At 42.9% G+C, this 13,583-nt stretch overlaps 1 protein-coding gene across 7 annotated transcripts in view; it reads left to right on the forward strand.

Moving 5' to 3' along the window:
• The window catches only part of TP53BP2 (tumor protein p53 binding protein 2), a 65,869-nt gene that overhangs the window by 44,614 nt on the left and 7,672 nt on the right, over window positions 1-13,583 (forward strand). For all 7 annotated transcript variants that reach the window (XM_068940197.1, XM_068940201.1, XM_068940199.1 and 4 more), the window contains 10 exons: window positions 813-914; window positions 3,695-3,869; window positions 5,237-5,418; window positions 5,815-5,979; window positions 6,411-6,648; window positions 8,423-8,551; window positions 8,920-9,056; window positions 9,825-10,314; window positions 10,683-11,461; window positions 13,344-13,481. In XM_068940197.1, the coding sequence (XP_068796298.1) occupies window positions 813-914; window positions 3,695-3,869; window positions 5,237-5,418; window positions 5,815-5,979; window positions 6,411-6,648; window positions 8,423-8,551; window positions 8,920-9,056; window positions 9,825-10,314; window positions 10,683-11,461; window positions 13,344-13,481 (2,535 nt within the window). The remainder of the gene's footprint in view (window positions 1-812; window positions 915-3,694; window positions 3,870-5,236; window positions 5,419-5,814; window positions 5,980-6,410; window positions 6,649-8,422; window positions 8,552-8,919; window positions 9,057-9,824; window positions 10,315-10,682; window positions 11,462-13,343; window positions 13,482-13,583) is intronic.

The following is a 13,583-nucleotide window of genomic DNA, read 5'->3' on the forward strand; positions in this document are numbered from 1 at the left end:
CGTATCCATGTTCGTATGATAACTGTTTGGGTGGAAACAGGTTGGGAAGGGTAGTGCCGAGTTTTCATGAGTGATCTCCAAGCAGTAAATTCAGCATCTTTCTCCCCTCTAATCCCATCCAAGAATTGTTTCCCCTTTTCCTTCAGTTTACGGGTTATTTTTACCTTCAGTTTTGTCAGAGAAGTGGCCTACCCTACTTCCAGATTTCGAGTTGAGACCAATTAATGTGTCAGAATCGAATCCGTTATCGTTGTATCTTCTGGCCCAAGAAGAAACTATGGACGTAAGATAACTAATATAGTGACAGTGCTGCCTTTGATTTTTCATTATATTTAAACTTTCCATTTTCTTCAACTTACGTTGAAATGCTTTGAATTGCAACGATACACCTACAGACAAAGGTCCAGCCTGCGATGTGCTGAGCTTAATCAGTCAAAGCTGATTCATGCTGAGCTTAATTATAAAGGGCTCTGAAAAGCCCCTTTAAAAAGCGCTGCTGGGATTTCACTAGAAACGTTAATGTATTTGGAGATGTGTGCTAATGTGTGTTGCTGGATTGGGGCAAGCGTGTGCACGACCTTACGGGTATTTATACTTTTAACTTAAAAATATGCCACGTCTTTACAATTATTTTATTAGGTGCTCAGTTATGGTGTGTATGTATGCATGCATACACGTGTGTGTGTGTGTGTGTATGGGTATATATATTTTTATAAGACTTTAGTTATACTTTCCTACAGTAGCTCTATTGACTTGCACACTTGCCAAATCAGTAATTCTAGAATCAGCAAGCTTTGGATTTTCATTGGCAGGTCAGTGCTCCGAGAATGGATATGACACTGGCTGAACTTCAGGAAATGGCATCACGCCAGCAGCAACAAATTGAGGCTCAACAGCAAATGCTGGCTAACAAGGTGGGTATGGAAAGAGATTGTTTATTGCCGGGAACAAAGGTCGGAAGAGTTACGTGAGGAAGAGGGAGGGCTGGGGACTAGTTTTTTCCCCTTATGAATGCAATCCTTCGTTTCTTTGGCTCCCTCTTAAAATTTGAAAGTCAGCCTATATAAATATCCAATAGCAAAACATTAAAATAATGCCAGTGATAAGTGACCAGCGTGATAAGCTTACTGAAAGGGTAGAGCACCTAGCGTTAATGTTGTAATTCATTCCTGATGGCTGTGCCGACCCCGTTTGTGTTCTGTATGGTGACCAACCATTCACCGGTTTCATCACTGAGCAGTGCTTTTGTCTCTGGATGTAATACTGTTCTGTAATGATATCCTGCTTTTTCCTGATAGAGTTCAGTGCGTCTGGTTTTCTGGGACAGCCATCTGGAAAAGACGGCATGTATGTGATAGAAGTAACTAGGAGAATGATTTATGAAATGCTTGCCGAACAGTAGCAGAAAAGCACATGATAGCACATGGGTTACTCCTGAATCGATTTGGGGGGGGGAGGGGGGATTTTGAACACATCTCTGGAATTTGTAGCTTGGACTTCCCATTTGACTTAGGCATTGTTGCTGCATCCTGCTCTTGGAAACAGCACTGCAAACGTCGCTGTCTGCAGAGAACCTTTAAACGCCAGCCCGTCTTGCAGCGTGCGCAGCTGTCTGAACGGCTGAGCCCCTGGCCCTTCAGAGTGTGCTTTATTGGGGAAGGAGGCTGTTCTGCATCCCCTGTCCTGCTGCTCTTCCTCTGTCAGAAGGCTTCTCTCACTCTCCTTTCAAGATCAGCAGGGTTTTTGCCCCCTTTATTTAGCATCTGGTTTGGTGCCTTAGCTTTCAGTAAGCACATCGCAGTGAAGTGGTTCAAACCATGGTTTGGTAATGGTTTTGTGACAGCTGCAAAGTGGTGCAGTGGCCCACTGTGGCCTATTAAAAATAGCCCATAAAACTTCATTTCTGTTCTGTAGTAAAAACTGATGTGAAAAATATGGAAGTACAAATGTGAGAAATTAGTCAGCTTTGAAATGAGCAAGTGATGAGAATATTCACTTGAAGTTTAGAAGCAAAGTTTCTGCCTATTCTGCCTGGGCAGAACATGGCCCTCTTCTCAGTTTCAGCTGTGAGGTCAGTGTTTCATATCAAAGATGAATCCAACCTTTTTTAACTCCTGGCTGTTCACTCACAAGTGATGGTTATAGACCTATCAATCTTAATAAATAGCAACAATGCTCTGGTCACTATCTGTAAAACCAGAAATGGGAATGTTATACATACTTTCTGTAAAGGGAATTGTACAAGATTGGGAGGGGAAAAACGTTTGTCCATTTGAATCTGGGTGGCCACCCATCAGGTGGATGTCCTTCGCCTGTGGTTTGCAGAAGAATTGCCGATTGCAGGAGAATTTGTTTCATTTAAGATGCCTCTCTGCAAGGGTATCTAGGAAGGCCAGTTCGTTCCAAAGAGAGGGCTTCCGCTGCCTTTTTCCTGCCTTCGGAAACCAGATGCAATATTAAAAATAGATTCTGAGGGGAAAATATACACTTACTTTCTAAGTATGGGCTGTAATGTCTATTTTTGACATTCTCCAGTATGCAGTTGACTCTAAACTAGTGCATACGCTGTGGATGCTGCTTGGTTTTCTCCAGAAAACAGGCTTGCTTTTTGCCCTCCCTTTTCAGTTGAGTTCACAAGAGTCCACATTTCCAAATATGACTACTGGTTTTTGGAGGAAATGTTCAGCTCCACTAACCTGTGGTAGTCTCGGCTGTTATTCTTTGGTTGAGCGCTTGGGAAAGTCTTAGCAGTTCTCCGCCACTGGAAGAAGCTATCATCTCCAGAACTGGAAGTCGTGTAAAATGGCCAGTGACTTAAAGAAGTTGCTGCAGATGATCTAGTGGTTCCTCTTACATCTAAGCTATAGAGATCTGTGTAGGGACTGATGCTGCACCATCATACTCTTATACTCTTGGAGAGGCAAACGGATCCTCTCCGCTAAGACAACGTCTGCTGTATAAACAGAGTCAGGTCAGTCACGGGCCTTAAGCTTTTCATCTTGATTATGAAGGTTTTCTATTTCTTGAATTCTTCTGTGTTGTGATAGCAGTGAGCATTACCTAGAAATAGTCGTATCTCAGAACTGTGACGTGCAGTGATCCCCTCTCCCCCCATCTCAAGGATATATAGCAAAACTAGAAGAGTGACAAAAATGAAGAAGAGTGTGTGGAACATTTTGTGTGTAGAGAATGTCTAAATAGGCTATAAATCGTGCAGGAAAATGAAATGCGGCCTATGATAGAGATCTATAAAGTATGAGCAGCGTGGAGAAGGCAAAGAGGAAACAATTACTAGCTCTTGCAGCTCAAGAACTAAGCAGTGCTTAAATGGAACTGGCAAATGAGTTTTTGGAACATGGAACACAAATGGTAACGTTTTTCTAAGGCTTCACGAGCTTTTGAACAATTTCATGGAAGGAAAATTTATTAAGGTCCGTTAGACGTGGGTACCCCTCTGTTCCCAGTGGGTCCTTGCGCTGCAGTATAGTGGTGCTTGGGGGGCTCTATTGGGATAGTATCAGTTTGTGCTTCCCCTGTTCGCAGAAACTTCTGTTGATGCTTTAGGAAGTCAGGATACTGGGCTAAAGCAACTGTTGGTTGGAGCTACTATGACTGCTTTTAAATTTGAGACTTCCCCTGTCAGGACCTTGCCATAAGCCCCCTTTACAAAAAACGTTTCTTGTCTTAATTGCAGGAACAGCGTCTGAAATTCCTGAAGCAGCAAGATCAGCGACAGCAGCAGCAAGCTGCCGAGCAGGAAAAACTTAAGCGGCTAAAAGAAATTGCTGAGAATCAGGAAGCTAAACTTAAGAAAGTCAGAGCGCTGAAAGGCCATGTGGAGCAGAAAAGACTCAGCAATGGGAAATTGGGTGAGTTCCTGCTGGGGGAAAGCAGCCCGTTTTTTCCCTGCAGCATCCTTTTTGGAACTCTCAAACTGGTGGTGATTTAGATGTCTCACTGGAGGTATTTACAGAATTCCAAGAAGTGTTTAGCTTAATTTTTGCATCTTGTATTTACCAAAAGAAGTCCTAAATGACCTAGAAGGAAAATATATTTCCTTATTTTGTGTTAGACTATCCCGAAAGTGTATTTCCACTGTGTGTTTTGAGCCTAATGTATCTGCTTTTTTATTTCAGTGTAGGTTGCTTCCTTACTTAAATGTTCCTTCCTTAAATACCTTTGTTTACCGCAGTAACTTTTTCCATCCTCGGCGTTAATGCTCTGCGTATGTTTAGACTGTTGTTCTTTTCCTGGCTGATAACAAAGCTGTGTGCGCCGATTAGCGTGGTATCCGTATTGCCTCTTATGCAAGAGGTAACTTAACGACCGAAGTGGCTGTGTGTTTTCTTTGTAATTACAGAAATCAGACTAGTGTGCAGCTTGCTACGGTAATATTTGGGTGCTTGTAGTTCAGCCAGCTGATTATTCAATATTAAATACTTGTTTCAGGCTTCATATCAAAACAGATTTTTTTTCTGTTTCTCTCTTTCTCCTCCCTCTCTACATACCATACACAATTTGTCATTTCCAGTTGTGCTCGAATGAAAACATACTACTTTATTAGGATAAAAAAAAAAAAAAAAGTGAAAACGGTACAGCGAAAATACCTTTCTCTGGGGAAAATGCATTATCTGTTTGGGTTGTATTGCACAAAGCGAATGTCAATTTAAAAGAATGGAAGGACGGTAGAGTAATACATATGGAAAAGCGTTTAGATCTTGGAGCATGTATATCTCTCCCTGCATGCTCGCTGGTAGGTCTGGCCTAGGCACTTGCCTGAACTCATACTGGTTCCTTAGACTGTAGAGTTCAGTGTTTTTAATACCAAAATTTGGAGTTTTTAATACCATAAGTATGCCTTGCGGTTGAATGGGTAGCCCCCCGTGGAGTTCAGCATTCGGCGAAATCTAGGTTTTTACAGATGAAATTCAGCCTGATAAATATATTTTTGCTTGTTTTTACTTCAAGTAGTCAAAAATATTCTTCTTCCCCCTTCCCCCCTTCCAGCAGGCTACTAGGTAGGCAGGCTCTGCATAACCCTGCTAGGTACTAGGGTGAACTTGTTTTTGCAAGCGCCTCAAGGAAGAGCCGGTTTGGCAGGGACCGAGAGCCTGGAGCCGGAGCTGCTCCGCAGGGCTGTAGGGCTGCTCTCTGCCCCCTTAACGGCTGCCTTGGAGGCAGCCCACGCCGGGCTGCTGCTCAGCGCCGCTATTGTGCTCTCTCTCGTCCTCTCTAGTGGAGGAGATCGAACAGATGAACAGTTTGTTCCAGCAAAAGCAGCGCGAGCTGGTGCTGGCTGTGTCAAAGGTAGAGGAACTCACCAGGCAACTGGAGATGCTGAAGAACGGCCGGATTGATGGTTACCACGACAACCAGTCGGCTGTAGCCGAGCTCGACCGCCTGTACAAGGAGCTGCAGGTAACGGCAAAGCTGGCTTGGGAACCCAAACTCTCCTGGCTAAAAGTTGGTTGGGTCGCTGCTTGCCTCGCTGCAAGGAGGTTCCCGACGGAGCTGCGTCGTCGTCCGAGTGTTGAGGAAGGGGTGTTAGTTGTGTTGTGTTCAAGGTAAAAGGTGGAAGGAGCGTTCAGCGTATATACCTTTTCCTGCAGCAAAATGTGGAGATTAACGGACCTTTTCTCTGGAGAAAAGGAGAAAAGAATCTGAGTTTGCAAGCACGACGTGACCTTTTAAGAAGAGTTTTCTCTTTGTTGCTGTTTCCTGTACCCTGTCCTGAAAGTTGATTTGTTTTGATTTTTGTTGTTGTTTTTTTTCCTCCCTTCTCCTCCCCCCACCCCCCGTTGTGAATTTATTCAGTTGAGGAACAAACTGAACCAGGAGCAGAATGCCAAGCTGCAGCAACAGAGGGAGTGTTTAAACAAGCGCAACTCGGAGGTGGCAGTCATGGATAAGCGTGTTAATGAGCTGCGAGAGCGCCTGTGGAAGAAAAAGGCAGCTCTGCAACAGAAAGAGAACGTACCAGTAAGTGCTGGCTATTTAATAGCAACAACAACAAAAATCTTGTTTCGTTTGTGGCCCCTGTGGTCTGAAGTACAGATTTGCTGGTGGGGAAGGCTGTTCAGATGCTACGGTTGTCATCTTTATCAAATGTGGTGGAAGTCTCGTATTACTAAAGTACTGTTCATGGTACGTTGGTGTTAATCGACTTTATGGGCAAGTTTTATGGCCAAGGACTCTTTTTATGCTGTCTTGGAATTAAAAAAAAAAAAATTTTTTTTCGTTATTATTATTATTATAGCATGTTACTATCCATTAAAGCCTAAAAAGCTTCATTTTTAATACTGGAATATCACTTCTGTGTTGTTGTTTTATTCTTCCTGGCTTCTGGTTCAAACCCTTTGGAAGGAAGGATGGATCATCATGACATTCTTTTTTTTGTTTTATTTTTTAAGGTTTCTTCAGATGGGAATTTACCCCAGCCAGTGACTTCTGCTCCAAGTCGAGTGGCAGCAGTAGGTCCTTATATTCAGTCCTCTACTATGCCGCGTATCGCTTCCAGACCCGAACTTCTGGTGAAACCAGCATTTTCAGATGGGACACAAGCTCTGCAGGTACCTGATGGTCCACTAAAAACGCAAACTCTGCCCAACATGAGAGCTGGGAGCAGTTCACAAGCTAAAGTTCCTGCAGGTAATAGCTTGCAAGTAGTAATCCTTCTCCAGAAATGTGATGTTTTCTTCTAATCTGCCAACACTGAATTTTCTTTTTAGCAAAAATACTATTTGAGATGTCAGTTTTAGGATCTGACAGTTCTTGCAGTTAATATATCTTCTAAACACTGAGGTTATAGGATTCAATGTGTTATAAATGAAATAACCCTCTTAATAAGTAATTTGAATTGTTGTAGGGAATGGAATATAGGAGGATTCTTCTGTAAGTTAGCGATACTTCTTTATACTCCTAAATATCACACAACACTGTTCAAGTTTTTAGAAGCTAGCTGTTCTAGCACGCATCTGGTAACAGCCTGGTGGCAGGACTTAACAAGCTAACAAAGCCAATTTTTTTGGGCGTGTATTTTGGAAATGACGCCTGCAGAGAATTAACCAGCATTCTGAGAATAATCCAGAGGGAGCAGCTGACTGGAGCACAGAAATAGCAATAAACTTGCTGTAAAGTTGGTGGCCTATGGCCATGGAGAGACCTAGGTCCTACACCTGACATGAGGCTTCTCCTGCTTAGACTATTAATGGAGGTTTGCTGGCCTCTCTCTCTGCCTTTCTCCAATGAGATATGGTTTGGCTCAGTGAGAGTAAAAGTCTGGAGAAACTGGAGAGATGAGAAGGTCTCTTCCGTGCTTTCTTCGAAGCAAAAGGCTCCCCTTTCCGCTGGGGGATAAGAGAAACTTGCATCTTCCCCAAAGGAAAAACAGAGGCTGAGCGTGTAGAATAATTCTGTTTCTTTTTTGTCTTCCTTCCCCCTCTACAGTAGTGACAGGTATATATGAAGTAGCCATTGCACAAAAATAGTGCAAGTGTCGTTCACCCTAATGGAGAAAGGGGGAATTGTTTCATTTTGTGAATTGTTTCATTTTGTCTGGTCTGTAGATACTAAAACTGCTAGAGTGGAATTTTAGCTCAGATCCGTATAAAATCCAAATGTTATAGGAATGTGTGGTGGTGTGCTTTTCATGAACTAAAACGCCGCTCCTTACTTAACAGCGTTTTGGCCAAATCTCTGATTTCCTAGAGAGGTATTTGGTCCAGGAGAAATTTTTTGTCCTGCTGCTCATCGTTAGTATTTGAACTGGATATCGCATATTATAATAGATAATTTAGTAGAGAGAATTTGGTAAAATGTTTAAACTAATAACAAGTGGCAAGCATCGACTCAGTTGTTTTTGAAGCAGACTTGATACCTACTCCTTGAATGAAAAGATCAGCTTTAGTTAAGTGCCCATGTGCATGTGGCACATACAGATGATTTTTCTGCTCTTTTGCATATCACGGTCTGGATTTATCACTGCTTTAATGCATCATGGGTTTTTTGTTCATTTGTTTTGTTTTTGTTTTTTTAGTACACGGTACCTCTTTCCGATCTCTTCTTACCATGCTATTGCTTCTGCTGACCACAACAGCCAAGAGAAGTTCCATACTAACTAGAAAGAAGCTATTCTAGAGAGGTTTCCTGCCTGAATGCCTAAAAATGCAGACGCATGTAGCGTGTGCCGCTTCAGTAGTTGTTTCTAAGCTTCGTTTTGTATTCTCATTATTAAAAAAAGAAAACAACAAAGCCCCAAATCCTAAAGTGATAGGGCTTACAGCAGCTAACCTGCATATGATACTTGTATACTGCCTAGACCCGATGTTTGGAAAAAAACAAACAGCTCCCCCCCCCCACCCCAGGATGAATAAGTCAATAAAACATGATTTTGGATTAACCTGTACCACTTGCTGTTTCCTAGGTTCTGTGGTCCCCAGTTCAAAAGCTTCCCCATCTGCCCCAGACTGGAGCAGTTCAAACGCGGACAATCTCATTAGTCAAGGACCAGCCTTGACTTTAGCAAAAGGGATTGTGACCATTGAAGGACAAGGTAAGTTCTTATGCGTTTGGTTCATCTTAAAACGTGGAAAATCAAGTTAATGACAGCTGTTGTGCTAATGCACAGAATTCGTTTGAGCACACAAAGAACCTAATAGTGCCATATAGGCTTTGGCGTGGTGGTGGTGAGATTTCTCAAAAATGCCTTGTTTGAGGTGGTGGAGACTAATGCCAGCAAACATGCTGTTTAATTTGCAAGATCCGGTATTCGGCATGCCCTTTTGGGTCCTGAGTGCAAGGATAGGATGCTTACAAAAAACATCCCCTATATAAGCTGTCTCCATTACTGCACAGAGCAGGGCCCTTATTCCTGCAATTGTGTTGTCTTTTTTTTTTTAATCTTCCTTTCTCTAACACCAGCTGAAGGAGAAAGTTTTCTACGAGACAAAGAGAAGAAAGTGCGTCCATTTTCGATGTTTGATTCTGTGGACCAGTCTGCTGGGCTAGGCACGCTGAGAAAGAACCAGAGCAGTGAGGATCTCTTGCGAGAAGCACAGGTATGCAAGAAACGTGCGCTGCTGCTCAACTCCAAACTTTAGTGTTCCTGCCTCCCATGTGACAGGGATTACTGAACAGCTTTACAAATACTGCTGTTGAGAAGCTCTTTGAAAAGTACGTAGGTGGTCTTTTAAGAGAATACTTTTAAGGAAAAAAAGTCTTTTAGGCTTTGAATGTCAGCTGATCATTCAAAGTCCTTCCCTCCACTCGCTGTGGTGGAAACGTATATATTGACTGATTACATACAAATGGCTGGGTTACTTGTGTGTGTGTTTTTCCAATGTTTACGTATACAGAGGCATTTGTGTGGGGTTTTTAAAATCATTTAGGCACCTGTTCTACTGTCTAATTCAGTGGTATCCTTCAGATGCTTGATTGCAGCTAGACTTCCCACCTAACTCTTGGCGCAAGGGCATAATTTGACTGGCTGGAGAGGCAAAGTAACAGAAAAACTGGAGAGACCTACAGACTCCAATCTCAGCTATCTTTAGAGAATTACTGTGCACACCTATCATTTGTTTTCAACACAGCTGTTACAGAAGGAATTAAGGGGGAACAGGTTCAAAGTTTGGGGTACTATAAATAACTATGATAAAATGTTTCAAGAAGTCTTTTCATGTTTACTAAATGAGATTGTAAACAGCATTACAGAAATAGTACAACTGCTAGTTACTGTGTCATCTTTGCGGGCCTCTGATCCTTCTCAGCAAATCTCTAAAACCTATTTTGCAGTTTAATCTTGATTTAACTATTTCTTTGTCTTTCAGACGGCCAATAAAAATGTAACAAAAGTGCCACCACCCGTCCCCACTAAACCAAAACAGATAAACTTGCCTTACTTTGGTCAAGCTAATCATCTGCCGCCTTCGGATACTAAGCTGGATGGAAACCCACAGAAGCTGCCTTTGGCTATCGTAACTATGGGGAACAAACAAAAACCAGTGGCGCAGCAGCCCTCCCACGCTTCCCAGCAGATACAGCAAAGAATCTCTGTCCCCCCAGCAGGTCCTTCCTCTAGCCAGGACCAAATTCTTGCCTCGTCCAAACAGGAGAGTCCCCCAGCAGCAGCCGTGAGGCCTTTTACCCCTCAGCCGTCCAAAGAGACCTCGCTTCCTCCGTTCCGAAAGCCTCAAACTGTGGCTGCAAGTTCAATTTATAGCATGTATACGCAACAGCAGACTCCTGGGAAGAACTTCCAGCAGGCAGTGCAAAGTGCTTTGACGAGGGCGCAGACCAGAGGACCGCACTTCCCAAGCAGTAAGCCTGTGGTGCTCTACCACTGTTCCCTCTTCATAAAATCTCAGGATAGTTGTGTGTTCCACCTGATCTGTGGATGCAAAGTAGCTCTCGCTTAAATAAGCGGGATAGAGGAGCTGTAAGAATCTTAGGTGGTTCTTGCAAATTGTGTGTTGGTGTTCTAGCAAAAAGTGCAGAATATCTGTCTTGTGTTTGCAAAATAGCTAAGTAGTAACGTTAAACCTGTTTACCAGTTTAATTCTGTTCAGTCAATTCTAGTATTCTGCCTCCTTGCCCTAGATAAGTGAATCAGGTTGCACATTCTTGTGAGGGTTGATCAAATATTCACAATTGTTTTTTCCCCACCCCTTCTCCGAACCGCTCCCTAGTGTATGGCAAGCCTGTGATGGCAGGTGCTGGTGCACAGACTCAGCTGCCGCAGACGGAGAATGTCTACTCAAACCTCCAAGGCAAGCCAGGCAGTCCGGAGCCTGAAACGGAAGCAACAGCCGCTGCTCATGAGAATCAGGAAACTGAGCGAATTCCCCGTCCCCTTAGCCCAACCAAATTGTTGCCTTTCTTGTCCAATCCGTACCGCAATCAGAGTGATGCTGATTTGGAAGCGCTACGGAAAAAGCTGTCCAATGCACCTAGACCGCTGAAGAAACGAAGCTCCATTACTGAGCCAGAAGGACCTAACGGGCCTAATATCCAGAAGCTGTTGTATCAGAGGACCACTCTGGCTGCCATGGAGACTATCTCAGCTCCGTCACATCCATCCAAGCAGACCACATCAGCCACCAGTCCTGAAAGCCCGACAGAAATCCCAAATCCTTACCTAAGTGCAGAATCAGAAAAAGAAACAGCTTCTTCCATGCCAGAGCCAGCCATAGCTGAGGAAGCAGAAAACACACCAGCAGATCAGAGCGAAGTTCTGCCCTCAGCAGCTTTGGACACTGTACCCGAAGGAACGTCAGACAGTGATGAACTCACGCAACCCAAAATGGAAGAACCAAACCTAGAGGCTTCGCTGCCTTTGGAAGTATACATGGAGGAGTATCCACCATACCCACCGCCTCCATATCCATCAGGGGAACCAGAAAGTTTGGGAGAGGACTCGTTCAATCTGCGACCTCCTGAAGTCACTGGGCAGTTCTCCCTGCCTCCTGTAAGTATTAGCCTGCAACTTGAGCACCCTGTGAATAATCACTTCAAGTTCTGCAAGTAGATCCTATGCATCGTGGAAGATGCATAGGATGGGGGGAGAGGAGTTGCACGAATAGGATAGAAGTCTCTCTATAGGTATCCGTTCTATTTATTTGGTACTGTTATCTCCGAAATGAGTGACAGTAATGAAAAGTCTCCGTTGTTTCTAAAATGAATGGCAGTAATGGAAAGTTTCAAATGGAGTTTGGCACGCAAATACTAAAACTCTTCTGGATTGTAAAATGCACTCCTTATAGAAATCTGCCTACTTCATCCAAATTTAATTCCCTCATAAGAGTAAATAAAACTGTTTTTTTGAGGCACAGATGCAAATTTCAGGAGTATTTGCCACTATTGTTGGCAAATAATTATCTCAATGCCTGGTCATACTTGTTTATTTGGAAGTGCATTGTTTGAAAAATACGGAGGGACAGAGCCTTTTTTAGTCTCCACTCCAACTCATTTGTAGACACCAACCGCTCACGCTTCCTTTACTGAAGTCCTTTACTGAAGTATTTTCTAAATTTTTCTTTGGGACTTTAATTTGACGTCAGTCAGTTCTCAAGTTGCATCAAAATGGAGCCTCTTTGGGCCAAGGGTAGGCACCGCTTGACCGTCTTGGTGTTTATTTTGGAAGGGTGTGTGTGTTGACATGGTGTGGTGTTATCTCACAGTTAGACGTTTTTCAGGTCCTTGAAGAGTTCCGTTAAAACTGATCACGAATAGGATTTTAATGAGGTGATGTACAAAAATGTGATTTCCCCTGTCACTGGAGGGCAGGCAGAGGAGTTGAATGCTCTGGCCTGCTTTTTACCCTTGTAATTTCTGCATGGACTAATCTTTGCGTGTTTTCCTTTGTGCTCTTAAGGTTTTGTCCTTGATCCCTTTTACAAGGAAAACTTGAGTGCGAGGATTTCCTAAATTGTAAGAACTCGGTTCTGGATGGTTTTGTAGTAATTTGGTGATGAGAAGAAACTCAGCTTCCTGATTCACGTTCAAATACTTGGGTCGTGCTAACAGGCGGCTGCTTTAAAAAGCCTGTGCTTGTGGTATTATGTGTAAATCAACAGGTGAAAGAGTATTTTCTGGGAATCTCTTCTTGTATAGTTTATCTTCACATGTTTGCTCTTGCAAAACATGAGTCATTTCTATTCATCCTTGCTTGGACATCTGTCAGAAATTTGCATAGCCTTATGAATAGTGTTTATGCCTGCTGCACCGGCAGCTGGGGAGAGCGCTGGTTTAATGTATGCATATTCCAGAATAGAAAACTGGAAACAAAGTGTTTCTCTAGTTCCTTTATTGCTGTGAAACAGCTTCAGTTATTCTGTACTTGCTTCTGCATTCTTACGGAGACCGTTTTCCATAACAGTTTTTATTCCTGTTAATAACTCTGCTGAACTCCGCAAAACGTGAGGAACTTAACATCTTACGCTTATTTTAAAAAAAAAAAAAAAAAAAAAAAAAAGAGTACTTCACGGAGTCTTAAGTTTCTTGGTTTGTGTGATAGCTGTAAAAATTGACGCTAAAATAATCTGAATATAAACATTTGCATTCAGGTTTCAGGTCTCTAGGGATTTCATGATTTTTGATGGGTTTGATCAAGATGATACCTGTATTTGAGCAGTGACCTTTGCCTAAGACGTAGGCAAGGATCTTTCCTAGTGTTCCTAACCTGCTGTATTCATACTGGTGGGGGGAAGTGGTAGAAAATAGTATGAATAGTTTAAATTTAATATAAATCTGCTTTAATTGGTCATTTCGGTTGTTATCCTTAAATCAACAGCTTCATATTCTTGTTTTCCCCGCGAAAAATTCCTGTAACTTGTGCTACTTTTTCGCAGGGGAAGAGGACGAACTTGCGTAAGACTGGCTCCGAGAGAATTGCGCATGGAATGAGGGTGAAATTCAATCCCCTCGCGCTGCTTCTGGATTCGTCTTTGGAGGGGGAGTTTGACCTTGTGCAGAGAATCATTTATGAGGTACAAATTCTATCTGGTACGAGAAGGAATAGCAATCCCAGCTCAAATTGGGACGTCAGAGCTAAGCTGCTTGGGACTACGATGAGAGACTAAAATCATAGC

The sequence above is a fragment of the Struthio camelus genome, chromosome 3, assembly GCF_040807025.1.
Source record: "Struthio camelus isolate bStrCam1 chromosome 3, bStrCam1.hap1, whole genome shotgun sequence".
NCBI lineage: Eukaryota > Metazoa > Chordata > Aves > Struthioniformes > Struthionidae > Struthio > Struthio camelus.